Source organism: Gavialis gangeticus, unplaced genomic scaffold (genome assembly GCF_001723915.1).
Source record: "Gavialis gangeticus isolate Ggan-Ray unplaced genomic scaffold, GavGan_comp1, whole genome shotgun sequence".
NCBI classification, from domain to species: Eukaryota; Metazoa; Chordata; order Crocodylia; family Gavialidae; genus Gavialis; species Gavialis gangeticus.
Window position 1 is genome coordinate 7405141 of NW_017728973.1, and position 21078 is coordinate 7426218.

The 21078-nt window shown below is 54.9% G+C and overlaps 1 protein-coding gene across 4 annotated transcripts in view; it reads right to left on the reverse strand.

Moving 5' to 3' along the window:
• Nucleotides 1-21078, reverse strand: part of ARHGAP23 (Rho GTPase activating protein 23) — a 114395-nt gene that overhangs the window by 17738 nt on the left and 75579 nt on the right. For 3 of the 4 annotated variants that reach the window (XM_019507758.1, XM_019507743.1, XM_019507767.1), the window contains 11 exons: nt 20025-20162; nt 17720-18019; nt 7256-7317; nt 5857-5984; nt 5230-5348; nt 4031-4186; nt 3206-3284; nt 2207-2280; nt 1656-1745; nt 466-591; nt 64-105 (listed from right to left, as the gene is read on the reverse strand). In XM_019507758.1, coding sequence (XP_019363303.1) covers nt 64-105; nt 466-591; nt 1656-1745; nt 2207-2280; nt 3206-3284; nt 4031-4186; nt 5230-5348; nt 5857-5984; nt 7256-7317; nt 17720-18019; nt 20025-20162 — 1314 coding nt within the window. The remainder of the gene's footprint in view (nt 1-63; nt 106-465; nt 592-1655; nt 1746-2206; nt 2281-3205; nt 3285-4030; nt 4187-5229; nt 5349-5856; nt 5985-7255; nt 7318-17719; nt 18020-20024; nt 20163-21078) is intronic. The other variant, XM_019507751.1, reaches the window with a different exon arrangement.

Genomic DNA, 21078 nt, shown 5'->3' on the forward strand with positions numbered 1-21078 from the left:
GGTGCCCTCAGGCTGTTGCCTCTTCCCCCTTCCCTGTGAAACCAGGCTGGCCACATGACTCACCTTCTCTCCCTTGTCCTCCTTGTCGCTGAAGAACCAGTTGGACTGTGGGGAGATGACAGGAGAGGGATCAGAGTGTGGGTGAGGCCACAGGTCAGGGTCTTTGGGGAACAGTTGCCCTCAGAAGCCCCTCCTAAAGTACCCCTGCCACAGCCCTCACCCACCTCCCCTTGTGCCTCCATACGTGGCTCAGCCCTGACTAACAGTCCACTCACCCACCAGTCAGACCCCCTCTGTGCCCCTATGCATCCCCCACATACCAACACACTCTTGCTTCTGCCCTGCCCCTGCTCCTATCTTTCCCTATCCCTGGTTTAGGCCATGCTATGCTCCCCACCTCCCACCACCCACCCCTGGCTTTGCAGTGTTTGGGGATGGGATGGGGCCTGCACACAGATCCCTTACATGCTGGATGAGGGTTTCCACAATTTTGTAGCGGTCTGGCATGTGTGTCACCATGTCTGTCATGTTGTCCTCAGATGTCCGGACTAGCGTTGGGCCAAACACTAGAGCCAGGTTCCTGGGCTCCATCTGCAACAGGACATGGGGGTTAGAATGCCCTGGCCAGCCCCCCCTTAGTCACCCCTGGCAAGGTGAGCCAAGAGGGAGGACTTGAGCAAGAGAATCTAACTCCACAGACAGCCTGGGCTCAGGGCAGGAGGGGACGGCCATGCAAACACCACCCAGTCCTTCCCTCTGCCCTGTCATGGCCCCTTCTCACCCACTTTCATCACATCCAACACAGTAATTGCACTAGCAGTCACTGCTGCAGCACTGGGCAGCACAAGCCCATGCTGCCTCCCTCTCTAGTGAGCTTTCAGGCCTTGCTTCCCTGTCCAGAAAGGCACGGCAGGGCTGAGGCTCACACTCCTGCTCTCTCACAGACCTCCCATATGGGTATGTCCCTCTGTTGCCCCATGCGCTGCATCCACATGACAAACGTGGAAGAAGCATATATGACAGACGTGAAGCCCATGGCCTGCCATGAGCTCAGGTGGCTGCAAAGCACTGAGGGATCTCTTCCACACGATAGTATGTGGTGCTGCTCTAGAAATTCACTTCCAAACCCTCCTGGACACCCTTGCATGGCTCCCTAGCCCTGTTCTCCCCTGCCAGCCCTGCTGGGAGAGGCCCCATGATCCTGAACCCATGGTCTCCAATGCTGGGGACCCGCTCCCTAGACCAGCCTCTCTCAACCCATGGGTCATGACCCAAAAGTGGGTCACAAGAATATGAAAAGGTCACAAACAAACTTTAAAAATGGATTCTCCTTTAAAGGAAAAAAATGTGGGAAACCGCAGCTTCTCCCTTGCAGGCTGGCAGAGTTCCAGCCTGCAAGGGGCTGCTTGGGGCCCCCCTCATGCCTCCCACCTGCTCCACACACCCACCCCCTGCCCCACAAACTGGGGGGCTGGGGCCTGGGAGTGGGGAGCAGTGGGTCAGGAGTGAGGGGCACTGGGTCAGGGCTGGCCATCAATATTTACAAATGAGTCCTGGTCCAAAAGAGGTCGAGAACCACTGCCCTAGAGCACTGGACTTGACTGTGGAGGCCCATGGGCTCGCTGCCTCTTGGAGCCAGTTAGTAGCAATGGTACCTTGTTCTTCTCTGAGTGATCAGCGATTGTCTTCAAGTGCCCCACAAGAAACTTGAGTGTCTCGTAGTAGTGTCCTGGCAGGTCCCGGATCTGCAGGGCACAGAGCTGCCATGTGAGAGCTCTGCCAGCCTTGAAGAGGCCTGGCACCCCCTGCTGACCACAGCCCCACTCATAGCTCCACTGTTGATCTTAGCCCCATTACTTTCTTGCTGCAAACCCTCCCCATCCTGGTTTGGCTCCCTCTGCACCCCAGCGCTGCATAAAGCATCTTCCCCAATCTCCCCAGAAGGGAGATCACAGCCAAAGCTGCTTCTAGACCAGCTCAGGCAGCTATCAGAGAAAACAAGGACTAAGGCAAATATCCTCCTCCAGCTCCCAGAAAGGCCTGGGATCCCCCCATGATGATATGGCTAAACCCAGAAAGAGAAGGGGAATTGTTTCTGGATGCAGGTGGCACCTCCTCTCTGCCCAGGGGAGTGGGGGTGGTCCTGGTGATGGCAGAGGGCTCTTCCCACCCCGCAAGGTTCATTCAGGGTCCGGTATTCCCATACCAGTTTCCGCAAGGTCCTCATCCTCTCACTGGCATCTTCTATCCGGTTGGCTTCAATGAAGTCGTTGTACTTATCTGAAAGCCAGATATGCACCCAGCAGGCTCAGCAGTGCTGCCAGGAAAAGTACAAGTGCTGCCCTCCCACACCCTCATTATACCTGGAGACAGGGATCAAGGGCCTGGCAGGCAGGCTGTGTGCCTGCATGGGCATAGGTATGCACAGAATACAGGCAAGGACAGAAGGCTGCAGCACAATGAGGGGGCTGGCTGCAGGTAGCACGGGCAGACAAGGGAGCAAATGGAAGGGTCTGGGCAATGGATAGACAGAGGGAGGGCTCAGCGACACAGACTAGTGCAGAAGGACAGCTGGAGAGGAGCAGGTAGAGGGAGGATGGGGGACAGACCACCCAGGGGGGTGGTCAGACTGAGGCACAAATAGGGACCTGCCAATTCAGAGGGGGCAGGTTGGACGCTGGACCTTTACAGAGTAGGGCAGGCAGGTGACACATAAGAACCTAGTGACAAGGGAAGAACAGGGCACAGACAGGCAGAACTGGCTGAAAAGGACACCCTTCCCCAGGATAGGCCCGGGCCCCAGAGTAGGATCCTGTCCTAGAAGAAAGCACTGAGCTGCACTCCCCTTTTGTAGACAATGAGATACCCATGGGCTCAGGCTCAGCACGGGTGCAGCAGCAGCAAATGCAGAAAGGCCACAAGGCCCAAGGTTTTTCCAAGAGGAAATGAAGAGAGGGAGGGGGGGTCAGCTGGGAGTGTCCAGCAGAGTGGGGGTCCTTCTGGGTCTCAGGCCACAGGCAACCATGGTTCTCCAAGGACCATACAAGAGCCACCCAAGGACCAAGCTCTGGTCTTGCTGGGCCGTGATTCCACAGAGACAGAGAGAGGGTTGCATCTGGCAGGGAAAGCAGGATGCCAGCATACAGCTCTTCAACCGTGAGGGGCACATACCCGTGTACATACAGGGAGTGCAAACCCAACTCACCATCTGTGAACAGGGGCTCCGGGAGCTTTCGGAAGAAGGATTTCAACAGGCTGCTGATGACATTCAGGTCCTGCCACCTCTGTTGCGGGGAGAGAAGGAGACACTCAGAACCAGGGGAGGGTGATGTGCCTGAGGTGGGAAGGCCAAAACCAGGCTAAGCTTACATCGGCTGGGCTGCCCAGCACTGTCGGGGGAAATTGCTGAGCCCAGGGCTTGCGAGACACCCCAGGGACTTGCACTTGGGGCCAAGCTAAGTGGAGAATCTGCTACACTCAGACAGAGAAGACAGCCTGAGCACGGGCCCTTCTCCCACCCAAAGGCTAGAAGGAATTCCAGCAGAGTTGCAGCTGGGATGGCTGTTTGGGGCCAGAACCTGAGATCCCCATTTCAAATGCAGGAGTGGGAGCCCCCAGCCCAGCTGGGACATAGGCAGTGCACAGGAAAAGAAGCAGGTGTCAGCAGCACAGCAGTGGGGCTGACACCAACCCACTGGCAAGCACAGCCCACTGGGGAGAGGTCACTAGCCAAAGGCAAGACAAAGTACACCCCTGCCACACACACACACACATGCCATGGGCACTCATATGCAAGCACACACACAAGCATGTCTGCACATACACACACACCACTTTCTATTCCTGTCACTGCTCCCTCCTTCCTGCCCTCTCAGTGTGTGCTTTGCCGGCCCTGTGTGTGGTTGCTTGTGAAGGCTCCATTTCTGACCAGCCACGTGCCACAGGACAGGATGCTGCCGCTGGACAAGGAGCATGTTGGGCAGGGGCTGTGCTGGGCCAGGGGACAGCCAAGATCTTGCCAACTCTGTACCTCATCCTGCAGGTTGATCTCAGTGGCCCCCTTGTTGAGCTGCTCCTGCAAGCTAGACACCATGGCGTTGTTACCCGGCACCCGGTAGATGCCCATGTACTCGAGGCCCTTGTCTTCCACCACTTTGCAGCAGGCCTCCACGATCAAGGGAATGTTCTGCAGGGAACAGAGATGGCCTGAAGGAGGCAACACTAGATGGGAGATTGGGAAGGCCTGTGTGGGAGGGGGCACACTTGGACTCACAGCTGCTGCATGTTAAAGGAGGTGAGTCAGGGAGACAGTTGGAGGCTGTGGCTGCCAGATGTGAAGTGGGCAGGGGGATTCGGACAGACACAGCCGGCACTGGGGCTGACAGGTATTAAAAAGGCTGTGTCAGACATGGGCACAGCTGGAGGCTGCAGCTGCCAGATGTTAGAAGAGGCATGGAGCAGGGGGGGAGGGAGCGAGCAAGCTGCAGCTGCTAGATCTACCCCAGCCAAGAGGTAGTGAGGGCAGTCAATTCCACCTTTCCACACTCATTCCTATCAGGACAAACCCAGAGCGGATGGGAAGGCAAGGCTGGAGGTAATGATCAGCTGGACCTTTTGGGAACAGAGGGCAAGGGGCAGAGCAAAAGGCTGTGGCTACTGCTAGCTAATACTGCCCAACTCATCACATAGATGAATTCCCCAGAAACAATAGCTGTGGCCAGGCCAGAGCTTCCTAAATTATCCCAGGGAAGCCCTGTTCAATTCCTCCTCCTCATGACTGTATGGAGCTTCAGCCCATGGGCCTTGGCACAAGAGAGGGGGGAACAGAGGACTGGAGGGGGTCCCCAAGGTAGGGTCCAACCCCTGACAGTCCCAATGACAGAGGAAGGTGCTCTGTGCCACTAAGAATCTGCTGCTGGCAGTACCCAGCTTGGCTGGGTTACAGCTAGTTTTGGTCTGTCTGCTGGAGCTGTAGTCACTCCCCAGGCATGCCCACTGCCTGCCTGAGTCTGCAAACAGCCTGACTCCAGCACTGGGACAAGCAGATGCCTGCCCTCAGCTTTCCAGGGATCTAAACTGGAGGTCTAATGATGATAAGTACCATTAACTCTTTCATAGTGGACAGACCCCTGCCCTCATCCTGCCTGTGCAGTGGGAAAATAGCAGGCTGTCACAGCAGCACTGGCTCCCTCCTGGTGCCTAGGACAGATGTGGGTCTGAATTATATACCTTATTGTCTGGTGCGGGCTGGCAGTCCTCAAGCCTCACTCCAAAAGCCCGTGGGGCAGATTTCTTGTTCTTTTTCATGATGTTAATGCCCCATGGGGCTTTCTGGGAGCCACTCTCATCTGGAAACAAAACACAGAGTTGGTCATCAAAGAGCCAGACCCAGGGAAACAGATACCCATAGTACCACGTACCCTGACAGGGAGAGTCACTCAGCCAGGGCACACGTCACCCAATGCCCTCACTAAAGGGTCTTCCCACAACATGCACATCCATTCTCCCTTCCTTGCCCCCTGCCTCACTCGGACATACCCCACTGACCCTCACACCCATCTCCTCCTGCACAACATGAACTCCTGGCTTTGAGGCAGCCCCTAAGAGACCTACCCCCACACATACACATGCATGTGCTCTAAGTATATCTAAGCTGGCACAACTTAGCACAGGCTAAAAACCATCTGAGAAGCCAGGCAGGTGAGTCCATGCTGAGCTCCATGCTGCTGCAGCTAGGTCACTGCCAATGCCTGAGCTGGGCGGGTAGCTGTACGCTGCACTGTAGTCTTCCTCTCGGAGATATACAACCCCTGGCAACCCATACCCACCATTAGAGGTGCCAGTGTGTGGACATACCTTTAGTCACAGCCATGTCCTGCCTTGGAGATCGGGGGGCGCATGTGCCCGTTTGTTTTAGGAACTCCGGTTTGATCCCCAGCCCACGAGACCCTTTGGGGGATGAGTCTGGCTTTGTCCCTGGAGGGCTGTGGAGAAAGCAGATGGGACTCTTAACCCAGACAGCCCCTACACTGGAAACCCTGCCCCCTGGCCTTTCACCCTCAGCCAAGCAGAGCATGCTGAAGGCAGGCTGAACCACAGCCACCTCTGTGCAGCATGGCCAGGTGCTGAGAGCAAAGCTGCAACACAATGCATTCTGGGAGCAGCCACAGAAATTAAAAACATTGAGAACCACTCACGGGGTGTTTACCCATAATGCTCAGCACTGCACTCGCCTCCCCCTCTTAATCATGTAGCCAGTGAATGCCAGGTCTGCCACTGTTCCCTGCTGTCCAACCCTCCTTAGGGGGCATCTGTCCACAGGAGATGCAAAGCTGCAATCCCCATGACCTGCCTGCACGGTGTACAAGGTCCCTCTCTGCCTGGGTTAACAACAAGCCAGATTCTACCTCCCTGAGCACAGGCAGGCACAGCTGCCTGCCCAGCCTTCTCCAACCCTCTCACAAAACCTGGGCCCCAATAACCTGCCCCCTGGCCTCGCCCCTCCCCTGCCTGGTTTAATGAGAATCAAGCTTGCATTGATCCAGCAGACTCAGCACAGGACCCCGCCAGGGATGCACTTCACATGACTTAGGCCTTGGCTCACAGCATTGAGCCCAATCTGGAATGGCCCTGTGGAAGCTGAGCCAAGCTCAGCACTTAGCCGGTGGAAGTGCTGCTCCAGGAGGGAACTGCCCCAGTTCAAACGAGGCCTTACATCAATCCACTTCTCTGGCAGGGACTGCGCTTAAGATGGATTCATAAGACCCAGAGCCTTCCAAGAGCTATGGCTCATTTTACAGGCAGGGATGGAGTCACGCAGCGGTTAAGTAACCTGTCGGAGGAAACCCTGCCAGAGAGCCCTGGCGACTCTGCTCGGACCGCCCAGCATTCTTCAGTGGTTCTCTACCAGGGAACACTACGAACACAGCTGCTCCCATCTATGGAAGTCTTTTAACTCAGCTATGTGTTGTTCCTCCATGGCCCCGGGCACCACTGGGAGGCGACCAAAGTCTGTATCTAATGCAAGTTCCCTCGCAGGTCCCTGAGGACCAGAGCTGTGATCTCCTCCCCATTATAGATGGAGAACTGGAGAACAGAGGCTGAGAGAGACTCAAGGATATGCCCAAGTTCACATGAGCAGATGTCTGTGGCAAAACTAGCCCTTGCACTAAGGCAGCCCTAGTGCCAGGCTCGCACTCCACCCACTAGCCGTGCTCTGTCCCGACAGGCCAGGCAGAGGTTCAGGGATCCTTACTTCACTTTCCGGTAGTCGTTCAGCTTCTTGTTGATAAGTGCTTGGCTTGCAAAGCTGGGGTCCTGGAGAGGCACAAAGACAAGAGGGAGGGGAGAGCTTGAGCATATCATGCATGGTCAGACCCAAAGGAGTGCACTCTCATCCATGAGCCGAGCCTTACACCAGGCCTCATGCCAGGGCCAGGAGGTCCTCCCCAGATGCAACAGCCATGAGATTTTGCCCCCCAATGCTCCTTGTTGATGGGCACCTGTTGTCCATGAGAAGAGAACGTTGATGGCCTCCCTTGTGCCACCTGCAACTGGGCAGGACTGAAAGAACGGTACATTTGGGGCACTAGGCCTGCAACGCAGTCCAGCCTAGAAGCACCTGGCCCCTGATGGGGCTCTATCACTGTTGAGCCCATGCCCTATCACAGAGATCCCTGCTGGTATCAAAATCTCAGCCTTGCTTCGCATGGCTGAGCCAGTGCTGATCAGCCACAGGGGTCACTGGGTGAACACACAAACACATCTCACCGGCCTGAGCAAATTCCTGCCACAGGGCACCTCATGCCTTCCCCTGCCTCTGGAGGACACGCACAGTTCCCAGAGATCTGCATCTCCAGGAGGGGAGCGTTGGTAGGCAGGGCCAAAGCTCCACCCCTCATTACTCCAGTATCCCAAGGGCCCAGTCTCTGGGAAATCAGCATCAGTCCCTGGGCATGGCCCTCTCTGCCTGGCTTCAACATCCTTTGTGCCCATTCAACTGCCCAGTTCTTAAAAGCAGCTTAGCCTGGGACTAGAACCTGGATCCCTGCACTGAGAAACAGGGGAGGCACATCTCATACCACTGACTCCTGCCCACAAACACCATTATAGCATCATTACAACAACGATGGGTTGGGGTAGGCCTTCAGATGCTGGGATTTCTGGTTCTTCTACTCTCCATCAGTGCTGGGGAGATATAGGATGCCTGGAGGGTGCACGTGGCACAGTGGGAGGACAACTACAGCATGTTCTGGACTGGGATCCTCCAACCCCTCCTTACAGCACAACCCAAGATGGGCACAGACCTTCCAGCATCTTCCACCCCTTCAATGCACACCAACTTTGGCAACATCACAACCCCAACAAGGCGCCCAAACTGGTCATAAGCTATAGCGCACATCGCATTGCTATGGCCTGCCCCAAGATGGGCAGACACTGAGAGCACCTTGCACCCCTACAGGGTACCCTGAGCTGGACACCGAATTGTGGGGAACACTGTAGCCCCACAGCACACCTGATCTGGGCATAGGTTTTACAGCACCTCACACCATGACAGTAACCCCGCGCTAGGCAGGGATCACCGTGCAGTTTCCATACTTACAGCATGTCTTAGTTTGCACTCAGACCTAAGGACATCTTGTGGGCCTTAAGGCCAGCCCAAGCTTAGAGCTGCTCCCATGCCTCCTGTGAGCCTAGAACTAGAAATGGACCTTGGGGCAGCTCTCACACCTACAGTATGCTATAGCCAAGCAAGACATGTCTACAGCTGGGCACAGATCTCAGGGCAATTCCCACAGCTACAGGGCACCTACAGCGAGACACAGACCTTATAGCAGCTCCCACACCTACAGGCAGCCTGCAGCTGGGCATGGACCTCAGAGCACCTCCCACATCTACAGCGTGCCTACAAGCAGGCACAGACCTCAGGGCTCCTCCCAAGCATACAGTGTGCCTGCAGCTGGGCATGGACCTCAGGGCAGCTCCCATGCCTACAGCATGCCTGCAGCTGGGCACACATCTGAAAGCAATTCCCAGACCTACAGCATGCCAACAGCCAGGCACAGACCCCGAGGCAGCTCCCACGCCTATAGCTGGGGACAGATATCAGGGCAGCACCCACACCTACAGTGTGCCTACAGCTGGGCACAGGCCTGAAAGCAATTCTCAGACCTACAGCATGCCTAGAGCTGAGGACAGACCTCAGAGCAGCTCCTATGCCTACAGTTGGACAAGGACCTCAGGGCAACACCACCACCTACAGAGTGCATACAGCCAGGAACAGACCTCAGGGCAGCTCCCACACCTACAGTGTACCTACTTCTGGGCACAAAACTCAGGGCAGCTCCTGGGCTTACAGCATGCCTACAGCTGAATAGGGACATCAGGACAGCTCCCATGCTTACAGCATGTTTACAGCCAGGCATGGATGTGAGAGCAGCTCCCACACTTACAGGGCATCTACAGCTAGGCACAGACCATGGGGTAGTTCCCACACTTGCAGCCAACCTAGAGACAGGCTTGCACTTCAGGGCAGGACCCATGCTTACAGGGTTCTTACAGCTGGGTAGAGACTTTGGGGCAGCTCCTACACCTATAGCATGCCTAAAGCTGGGCATGGACCTCAGCACAGCTCCCACACCTACAGGGCATGTACAGCTGAGCACAGATCATAGAGCAACTCCCATGCCTACAGCTGGGCACAAACAACGGGACAGTTCACACATCTTCAGCATGTCTACAACCAGACATGAATCTCAGCAGAACTCCCATGCTCAGAAAGTACCTAAAGCCAGGCATGAACTCAGGGTAGCTGCCATGCCTACAGCTTGCCTAGAGCCAGGGATGGGCCTCAGGGCACCTCCAAACCTACACCATACCTACAGCCAGGCATGGACCTCAATGTAGCTCCCATACCTACAGTATGACTACAGCCAGGCACAGACCTTGGGCCAGCTCCCACGCCTACAGCCTGCTTGCAGCTGGGCAGACTTCAGGGCAGTTTCCATGCCTGCGACATGCCTACAGCATGCCTATAGCCAGGTACAGACCGTGGGGCAATTCCCAGGCCTACACTGCCTACAGCTGAACATAAATCTCAGGGCAGCCCCCGTGCCTTCACTGGGCGTGGACCACATGGCAGCTCCCATGCCTACAGGGCAGCTACATCTAGACAGACCTCAAGGCATTTCTCATGCCCCTAGTGTCTACAGCTGGGCACGGACCTCAGTGGAACTCACATGCCTAGAGGATGCCTCTATCTGGGCACAAACAGCTGGGCATGAACATGGGGCAGCTTCCATGCCTATATTTGGCCTAGAGTCAGGGACAGGCTAGAGTAAGAATACCTTAAAGCCTACAGTGTGCCTACAGCCAGGCACGGATATCAGAGCAGCTCCCATGCCTACAGGGTGCCCACAGCTGGGCACAGACTTTGGGGCAGTTCTCACACATACAGGACACCTACACCTGGACATAGACATTGTGGCAGCTCCCATGTCTACAGCATACCTGCAGCTGGCACAAGACCACTGGGCAGCTCCCATGCCTACAGCATGCCTACAGCCAGGAACAAATCTCAGACAGCTCCAATGCCTCCAGCATACATATAGCTGGGCATGGACAGCAAGGCAGCTCCCATGCCTATCAGGGACCTACAGACAGGCACAGATTACAGAGCAGCTCCCCCACCTACAGGGTGCCTACAGCTGGGCACGGATCTCAGGGCAACTCCCATGACTACAGGGCACTAAGTCAGGCACAAATTCAGGGTAGTTCCCATGCCTACAGTTCTCCTAGATGAGGGGTGGGCCTTGGGGCACCTCCTAAGCCTACTGGGTGCCTACTGGTGGGTACAGAACTTGAGCCAGGTCCCAGCCCTACAGCCAGGCACAGACCTCAGTGCAGCTTCCATGCCTACGGTGTGCCTACAGGAGGACAAAGACTTCAGGGCAACTCCCATGCCTACAGTGTGCCAACTGCTGGACACGGTCCTTGGGGAAACCTCCCATACCTATAGCATGCCTGTAGCCAGGTAAGGACTTCAGAGTAACTCCTAAACCTACATCATAATTAAAGCCAGCAATGGACCCTGGGGCGACTCCCATGCCTACATCATGACCGCAGCTGGGCATGAAACTTAGAGCAGCTCGCATATCTACAGTGTATATACAACGAGGTTTAGATCTCAGGACAGCTCACACCTCCAACATGCCTGCAGCTGGGAAAGACCACTAGCAAACCCCAAGCTTACAGTGTGGCTACAGCTGGGCACAGACCTCAGGGCAGTTCCCACACTTGTAGCATGCCTACAGCCAGGCATGCACCTCAGGGCAGCTCCCATGCTTACAGTGTGCCTACTGCCAGATACAGGCCTCAGTGCAGTTCCCATGCCTACAATGTACCTACAGACACCCACAGAACTCAGAGCTACCCTCAAACCTACAAGCCACCTACAGCTAGGCATGGACCATGGGGCAGCTCCCACATCTGCAGGGCACCTACAGCTAGGCATGGATCATGGGGCTGCTCCCACAACTACAGTGTGAATACAGCTGGGCACAGACCTCAGGGCAGTTCCTGTGCCTACAGCTGGGCACAGACCATAGAGTAATTACCATGCCTACAGCTGGGCACAGGCCTCAGGGCATCACCTACACTTATAGCATGGGAAAAGCTGGCACTTGCCTCAGGGCAACTCCCATGATTACAACATGCCTACAGCTGGGCATAGATTTCTACAAAGCTCCCTCACCTACAGAATACCTACAGCAAGACACAAACCTTGAGGGAAGCTACCATCCCTGCAGTGTGCCTACAGCCAGGGACAGATCATAGCATCATAGGAAGGTGGGGCTGGAAGGGACCTCACAATGTCATCTAGTCCAGCCCCATGCTCAAGGCAGGATCATTGCTGATTAAATGTTCCCAGCCAAGTTTCTGTCTAACACGCTCTTGAAAACTTCCAAGGATGGAGATTACACAGTTTCTTGAGGTAGCCTGTTCCGATGCTTGGCCACCCTCATAAATTTTTCCCTGCTACCACTTGGGGCCATTGTTCATAGTCATTTAACCTATAGCCATAGAGAAGAGCCTATCTCCATCTTCCCTGTAATTGCCCCTCAGGTATTTGAAGCGTTATCAAATCCCCCCTCAGGCTTCTCTTCTCCAAACTAACTAACCCTAGTTTTTTCAGGCTTTCCTCATAATTCTTGCCTCCCAGGCCCCTAATCATTTTTGCTGCTCTGCACTAGACTCCTTCCAAACTGTCCACATCCTTCTTCAAGAGTGAGTCCCAAAACTGGACACAACAATCCTAAGGCCTCACCAGTGCTGAATGGTTGGAAGAATCACCTCCCTTGATTTCCAAGTGACACTCCTGCTAATACAACTCAGTACGCTCTTGGCTTTGGTGCATCTCCAGTTCCTACAGCATACAGGCATGGAGCTCAGGACAGCTCTCATGGTTACAGCATGCCTAGAGCTAGTATGCACCTACACACTTCAGAGCAGTTCCCAAGCCTATAGCATGCCTGCAACTAGCCACAGACCTTACAATAACTCCCACATTTTCAGCATGCTTACAGCTGGGCACAGACTTTGAGGAAGTTCCCACACCTATAGCATGCCGATAGCCAGGTACAGATCTCAGGGAAGCTCCTATGCCCACAGTTGGCCTACAACTGGGCACAGACCTCAAGATAATCCAGATGTCTTGAGCATGCCTACAGCCAAGCACGGACCTCAGAGAAGCTCTCGTGCTTGCAGCATGCCTACAGCTGGGTATGCACCTCAGGGTAGCTCCCATGCTTAGAAGCTACCTACAACTAGGTATGGATCATGTGAAAACTCCCATGCTTATAGCATGCCTACAGCCAAGCCCAGATCTCAGGGCAGCTCCTATGCCTACAGAGTACCTACAGCTGGGCACAAATAAGAGGCCAGCTACCATGCCTACAGCATGCCTACAACCAGGCATAGACCACAAAGCAGCTTCCATGTTTACAGGGGACCTGCAGCCAGGTATAAAGCTCAGGGCAACTCCAATGTCTACAAGGCATCTATAGCCAAGCACAACCTCAGAGCAGTTCCCATACCTACAGCATGTCTACAGCTGGGCATGGACCTCAAAGCAGCTCCCACACCTACAGGGTGCCTACAGCTGGACATGGACTTCAGCGGAGCTCCCATGTCCATAGGGCACCTACATCTGTACATAGATCATAGGGCAGCTCCCATGCCTACAGTGTGAATATAGCTGGGCACAGACCACAGGGCAGCTCTCACTTCTCCAGTATGTCTACAGCTGGGCACAGATGTTAGCAGAACCCCTACATAGAAAGGTGCCTAAAGCCAGGCATGAACTCAGGGTAACTGTCTGTAAAGTCAATTGCCTAGAGCCAGGGATGGACCACAGGTCATCTCCCAAGCCTACAGGGTGCCTACAGGCTGGCATAGATCCCATGGAAGCTCTCACATCTACAGTGTGCCTACAGCCTGGCACAGGCCTTGGGCCAGCTCCCATGCCAGGCATGGACCTTAGGTCAGCTTCCATACCTACAGCATGCCTCCAGCTAGACAGGGAACTTGAGGCAACTCTCCATGCCTATAGTATGCTTGCAGCCAGGAACAATTCTCAGGGCAGCTGCTATGTTTCCACCTTGCCTATAGCCAGTCATGAACCATGGGACAGCTGCCATGCCTAGAGAGCACCTACAGCCAAGCACAGGCCATGGAGCAGCTTTCACACCTACAGTATGTCTACAGCTGGGCACGAACCTCAGCAGAACTACGTCTAAAGGGTGCCTAAATCTGGGCATGAACTCAGGGTAGCTCCCACACCTACAGCTTGCCTAGTCAGGGATGGCTTTGAGTCACCTCCCAAACTGACAGCATGCCTACAGGCAGACCTAGATCTCAGGAAATGTGCTACATCAACAGTGTGCCTACAGCTGGGTACAGACCACAGGACAGCTCTCAGCACCTATGCACCTCATACCTATGCACGTAGGAATAGATAATGGGGCAGCTCCTCAGCCTAAAGTGTGCCTACAGCTGGGAACAAATCTCAGGGCAGCTCCCATGCCTCCACAATGCCTAGAGCTAGACATGGACCCCAGAGTAGCTCCTATAACTACCAGGTACCCTCAGCAAGGCACTGATCATGGGGAAACTCCCATGACTGCAGTGTATCTACAGCTAGTCAGGGCAACTCCCAGACCTACAATGCACCTACAGGGCACCTATAGATGGGCACAGATCATAGGGCAGTTCCCACACCTACAGCATGCCTACAGCTCAGCACAGACCACCTCCCATGCCTCCTATGTGTCTACACCCGTATAAGGACATCAGCAGAACTCCCATGCCTAGATGGCACCTATAACTTGGCACAAACACAGGGCAGCTCCCAAGCCTATAGTTTCCTTAGAGGAAGGGACAGATTTCAGGGCACCTGCCAAGACTACAGTATGCCTAAAGCCAGGCACAGACCTCAGCATAGCTCCTACACCTATTGCACACCAGAGACATTACAGCATCTCCCATGTCTACAGAACATCTACCATCTGGCTTGGGCTTTGGGGAAATCCTCAAACATACAGCATACTGCTGGGCATAGATCTCAGGGCAGCTCCCACATCTACTGCATGCCTACCACCTGGCACAGAACACAGAGTAGTTCCATGCTTATAACACACCAGCCACTAGGCATGTATCTCAGGCAGCTCCAGTGGCTATAGTTTGCTACACATGGTCCTCAGAGCAGTTCCCACAACTGTGGTGCCCCAACAGCCAGGCACACACCTCAGGGCAACTCCCATGTCTAGAGTGTGCCTACAGCTAGGCACAGACCTCAGAGTAGCTCCTACACCTATAACAAACCTCTACAGCTGGACATACATCTCAAGGCAGGTTCTGTGCCTACAGCATGCCTACAGCCAGGCACAGGCTCAGTGGAACTCCCGCACCTGCAGGGCCTAAGCCAGGCACAAATTCAGGGCAGTTCCCAAGCCTACAGTTTACCTAGAGCAAGAAACCAGTATCAGGGCACCTCCCAAACCTACCACATGCCTACAGATAGGCACAAATATAAGAGAATCTCCCACTCCTATAGTATGCCTAGAGCCAAGCCCAGACTCTGGGCCAGCTCCCACACCTACAGCATGTCTACTGCCTGGTACAGACCTCACTGAAGCTCCCATGCCTGTATTGTGCCTGCAGCCAGGCATGGACCTTAGCACAGCTCTCAAACTTACAGCGTGCCTACAGCCAGGGACAGATCTCACACCTCAGGACAGCTCACATACCTACAGCATGTCTATTGCCAGGCAAGGACCCCAGAACAGTTCTCATGCTTACAGGATGGCTACAGCCAGGCATGCACCTCAGGGCTGCTCCCATGCTTAAAGTGTGCCTACAGCTGGACACAGACCTCAAGGAAGCTTTCACACCTCGACCATACTTACAACCAGACACAGATTTCAGGACAGTTATCATACCCACAGAATGCTTACACTGAGGCATGGACCTCAGCACAGCTTCCTCATGTACAAGGCACCTACATTTGGGCACAGATCATAGGGCAGCTCCCATGCCTACATCTGGGCATAGACCTGGAACAGCTCCCACACCTATAGCATCCCTAAAGCCTTGCACAGACCTTGTAGCAGGCCCTATGCTTGCAGCATGCCTACAGCCATCCATGGACCATGGGGCAGCTCCCACATCTACAGGGCACCTACAGCTGGGCACAGATCTCAGACTAGTTCCAACATCTAGAGTGTGCCTAGAGCTAGGTATGGAATTCAGAGCAGCTCCCACCCCTACAGTGGGTGTATAGCACAGCATGGACATTAGGGAGCTCCCACACCTACATCATGCCTACAGATGGGCACAGATCTCAGGTAACTCCCAGGCCTACAGCTAGACTCATACTGTGGTGCAGTTCCCATGCCTGCAGCATGCCTTAGCTGAGCATGGATTGTGGGGCAGATCTCATACCTCCAGGGCACCTACAGCCAAGCATTGATATTAGGGTAGCTCTCATGGCTACAGTATGCCTAAAGAGCAGCTGCCACACAGAGGGCCCTTACAACCAAGCACTTGCCTCAGGGCAACCCCCACACCTACAGTATGCCTACAGCCAGGTATGGGCCTCAGCACAGGAGGCACCTACAGCTGGGCACAAATCTTAGGCCAGCTCCCACATGTACGTGTCTACATCTGTGTATGGACCTCAGACCAACTCTCACACCTACAGAGCATCTTCAGCTGAGCACAGACCTCAGCAGAATTCCCACACCTATAACATGCCTACAGCTAGGTACAGACCTTGGGCCAGCTTCTATGCCTACAGGGTGCTTATAGCCAGGCACTGACCTCAGGGCAGTTTCTGTGCCTGCTGCATGCCAACTACTGGGCATGGACCTCAGGGCAGCAATCTTGCCTACAAGGTGCCTATGGCTGGGCATGGATTTCAGTGAAGCTCCCAAAACTACGGGGCACCTACAGCCAGGCAGGACCATAGGGCAGCTCCCATGCCTACAGCAAGCAGTTAGGCACAGCTAGGTCCCAGGGCACAGGCCTACAGTGTGGCCAGAGCCAGGCTGAATCTTCTCTATAATTTAAGGGAACTCACAGCCAACTCCTGCTGGGAGAGCAGGCCAAGTGCCTGATTGCATGTGACTATTCACAGGCCCTGCTGAACCCACTCTGGCATCTCCTGCCCCCCAGGCTATGGCCTGAATCTCCAATCACACTCTTGTGCCTAAGGCAAGAGGCAGGGCTGCTCTGGAAATGGGACTGCACAGCGAGCAATCAGAGGGGATGCACTATAACAGCCCGGCCTTTATGGAAGGCACCTTGCATGTGGCCTGGAACTGCAAGCTGTTATCCCTCTGACCGGCAGAGGTCACCCTACACTAGTGAAATCGCCAGCCTCATGCCCAGATAGGAGTGCAGCTCAGTGCCAAGGAAGCAAGATCTCCAGCATCTCTGTCTTCCAAGGGACAGAGGTCAGGCCCTCTTGACACCCAGGGACTGAAGCTTAAGGGTGTACAGAGCAGTGCAGGAGGGCACTGGGGGACACAGCAGCTCAGATGACCAGCTGGCCTGCTCAAATCTGTCCCCTGAGTAACAAGAGGTAGCAGGAGAGGGGTTCTGAGAGAGCAGCCTGGGACCCATGGCTTCTGCCTCTGCATACTGCTGCCTTCTGCCAACATCTCCCTCTCCAACGCACACACCACCCAGCCCTGACGTCACTGCCTGCTATGGAGGGAGAAACAGCCACACATGGAGCAAGAAAAGGACAAAATGATGGGAATGGAGAGGCCCCCACCACGAAAAACATGGTTCCCCAATAGGATGTGCGACAAAGGAGCCTGAGCCTTTCCGTTCGTTGATGCAGTTGTGCGGCGCAAGCGTGCTCCTGCTCCCCGCACACAGCAGGGGGCTGGCTGTTTAGGAAGGAGTGGAGCATGATATCCAGAGTCCCTGCACAGTCCTCCAGCTCAGGAGCAAAGCAGAGCACAGCATGGGACTTGGGGTCCCTGCAGGCCACTCCTTTTGGCTGGACAACTACAGGCTGCCTTGGCCAGCCCTGTGCTAGGGCGAGCAGTGGAAGGCAAATAGTTGGAGAGACCCAAGGAGGTTAGCACCAGCAGGGGCATCTATGAAGAGCCAGAGGCCTGGAGACATCCAGGAGCCCCATGCTGGCTCTCACCTCGCCCTCAGCCTTGCTATTCTCCCTGATGACTTTGATCCAGGCCAGCATGTCGTCCCGATCCTCTGCCTGAAAGAGATATTCACAGAAGTCAGCGGTCGTCAGCCGGAAGACGTGCTTCCTCTTGGTCTCGCTGTAGGAAATGTCCACCAGGCACGCTCGGATGCTGATCGGCTGCTCCTCCTCACCTTGGGGCGGGGCGTAGGCCACGGCCTCCCGCCTGTCCTTGCAGAGGTAGAGGGAGTGGGCACGGAGAACGGCGAAGACCCGCTTCCACTGCCGGATGCCCCCACCAACTTTCTGTAGAGAGAAGAGAAAGGCAGTGAGTGCCAACTCAGAGATCCTCTTTAGCCAGATTGGGACACAGGGCACTGCCACCAGCCTTGGCACTGGCCCTAGCAATGACCGAGGCACCACGCTACTCAGCTTCATGGCAGAGCCAGCCCTAGCTCCCTGCTGCCTCTCAGGAACTGCCCTGAACCTGGCCTTGCCAGCTGCCTACATTGGCCTAGGGCAGATGCTGAGCAGTGCCCCCTATGCCTGCACTCCCAGGCCCACAAGGCACTTGGGGCAACGATGCTGAGCCCAGATGTAGGCATGGGCTCAGAGCACTGCCAGCTGTACAACCCCAGAAACTTCACGCAGGTGCAAACTGCACCCTCAACCTGGACCCAGCTGCTATGAATCCTGGCCAGGGCAGATCACTTTCCAAGTGTGTATTCAGAGGCAGACAGCAGCAGCACCATGAGCATAACACTCACAGCACAGAACCCCCTTCTCCAGAACCCAGCCCAGACAACATGGTCATCATACTGTTCTCTCTCCAGCATCCATCCTGGGGGCTGAGGGTACAAGGGGATCCTGCAGGACTCCACCAGGAACTGCCTAGCCCTTCTCTCAGATTCTTCCCCCATGTCTTTGGTTTTTCATTGATAGGAGGTGAACTATGATCTCCAAGCAGGGGTCCAGCCCTCCCACCTCCTTGAACCTCTGGCCCTGTGAACCAGAAGCAGGATCTGCTCAGGGGGCTTTCATCTCAATCTAACCCCCAACACTGCTGCATTCTCACACAAAGTGTGAAAGCCAAAGGCTTCCTGGAAAGACGCCTACCCCTGCACCACACCCCACTCTTAAGGCAGATGCCAGCCCCTGCCTGGATGCTGCCGTGGTAATTGCCCTATCAATTATTCACAGCCAATTAAAGGCTGCAGGGTTAATCTCCCCGGCTGGGCTCACAGCAGAGTTTCCAGGAAGGCAAAGTTTTGGGGAGTAGTGGGGGAAGGGCTCTGTTCCCAAGCCTTTGTCTCCTGGATAACCCCACTGCAGCAGGTCCCAAGTCCTATGCTTTCCGTTCCTCTGTGCTGTGCATCCAGGGCCCCTGATGATACTGAGAGACCACAGGAGGTCTCCAGTTTCTGCCCCTGTAAGCACAGGGATGCTCTGCCATCCTGACAGCCATCACTCACTGGGCTGCATCTCCCTGGCTGTTCTACAGCCCCACCCTGCCTATCCCTATAGCTCAGGATCCAGATTCTTTCAGCTCCCCTCTACACACCCTTCCTCCTGGTGCTTACCCCCACTTCCAGCCCTGCTTGCTCTCACAGGATTGAGACCCTTACCTTTGGGAAGTGTCACAGACCAAGCTTCATGTGATCACAGCACAGCACAGTCTCCTGGGGTTTGCCACCTGTGAGGTGCTGGCACTAGTGAACATGCTGCCATGGGAAACTGCCTTCATCACCACCCATCATTCCTTTCCCCCTGCCCCCTGGCTCCCTTCACCAAGCTAAATTTCACAGTGGATACCCTCCTCTTCTCCCTTTTCACCTGGGCTAACACAAAGGAAGAGAGTCAGGCAAAAAGAGATTTTCTTGGGACACTCTGGGAGTCAGGACTCCTGGGTTCTATCCCCAGCTCTGCAATGAGGCTGAGGTCTAGTGGTTAATGCAGGAATACTAAGGGCACAGGACTCCTGGCTTCTCTTTGGGGATCTGCAAGGGGGGCACAACCTTGCGGTAAGCAGGGCTGCTAGGTTCTAATCCTGTCTCCAGTATTGACCTTGACCTGTGACCTTACCTTGCCATGCCTCAGTTTTCATGACTACTGCCAACCTGAACCTGGGTGCTACATGGCTTGGTTCATTTATGTCTACAAAACACTCTGGGAGTCCCAGGTGGGAGGGGATAGAGACTAAGGTTTTTTTAAGGTAGACCACAAATATCTGCACAAAGGGGCTTCCCGCCTCTACATCACCATGCCCAGCACCCTCCCTGTGGCCTGGGACTGTTGTTCAGCAAGTACACACCTTTCCCTTTTCGGTGAGGATCTGTTTGTAGTGGAGCCAGCCCTCTTTCCTCACATCGCTGAAAGTCACGTCCGAGAGGTCAGAGGTTGAATGTCTCTTTGATCTCGTGTCTTCAGATGTGCCGAGGCTGTCCAGAGACTGTAGGGGAGAAGAGAATGCAGAGATGGGTGCTTGGTCATCATGGGTACTATGAAACCAGCCACTACAGTCTAGGTGATGGCAGGGAGGTAACATTTAGCTCTAGATCCTGATTGTCTCCTCAGTCACCCTATCAGGCACAGGGGTTTCAGTGGCGAAGAGCTGTCTCTCAGGTACACCCTATAATACCTATGCAACACCAGGCAGCAGTTACTAGCCTGTCCCAATACAACTCCCTCCTGTGAAGACCACCAAACAGCACCAGGGAAGGCCATGGACACTCATGCAGCTCAAGCTGTGTGAAGTGAATCTGCATCAGGGTGGGGCACCACTGGGCCCAACCTGGGGGCTCAAAGGGCTTCAGAGACAATCGTGCTTCTCCCATTATAGCAGCCAAGAGTCTGTGGGACAGATTCCACACTGACCTGGGCTGGGAGCTGTCACTCACACCCATGCAAAGTAAGCACCAAATGCCGCCACACTGAGACTGCAATGTTTTGCACAACATGAAACAACTTCACACAGGGCATAGGCCCAGCAGATCTGCAGGCTCCACCCCTGTGCATGACACAAGGTGCAGGTTGAAAGGCTTTCATCGGGCCAGATTTTTTGTCGGTGTCAGCATCTATGGCTCCATTGACATCAGTGCCATTTCGCCCCCTCTACTCCCCTGTTGAGCCAGTGCCAGCCTTTGCCCACCTACATCACACTGCTCACCCTGGGCTGCGTGGGTGCACTGTACCCAACCCATGGCATTTGCTGACTGGGACAAACAGCTCTCCATGAAACACCTGATCACCAGGACTGCCATGATGCTGCAGGAGGCATTACAGAGTAGTGTGATAGCCTCAAAAGGCAGCAAGGAGCGTAGTACAATGGCCGAGGGGAGCAGACAGGATGCTCACCCAATGACATG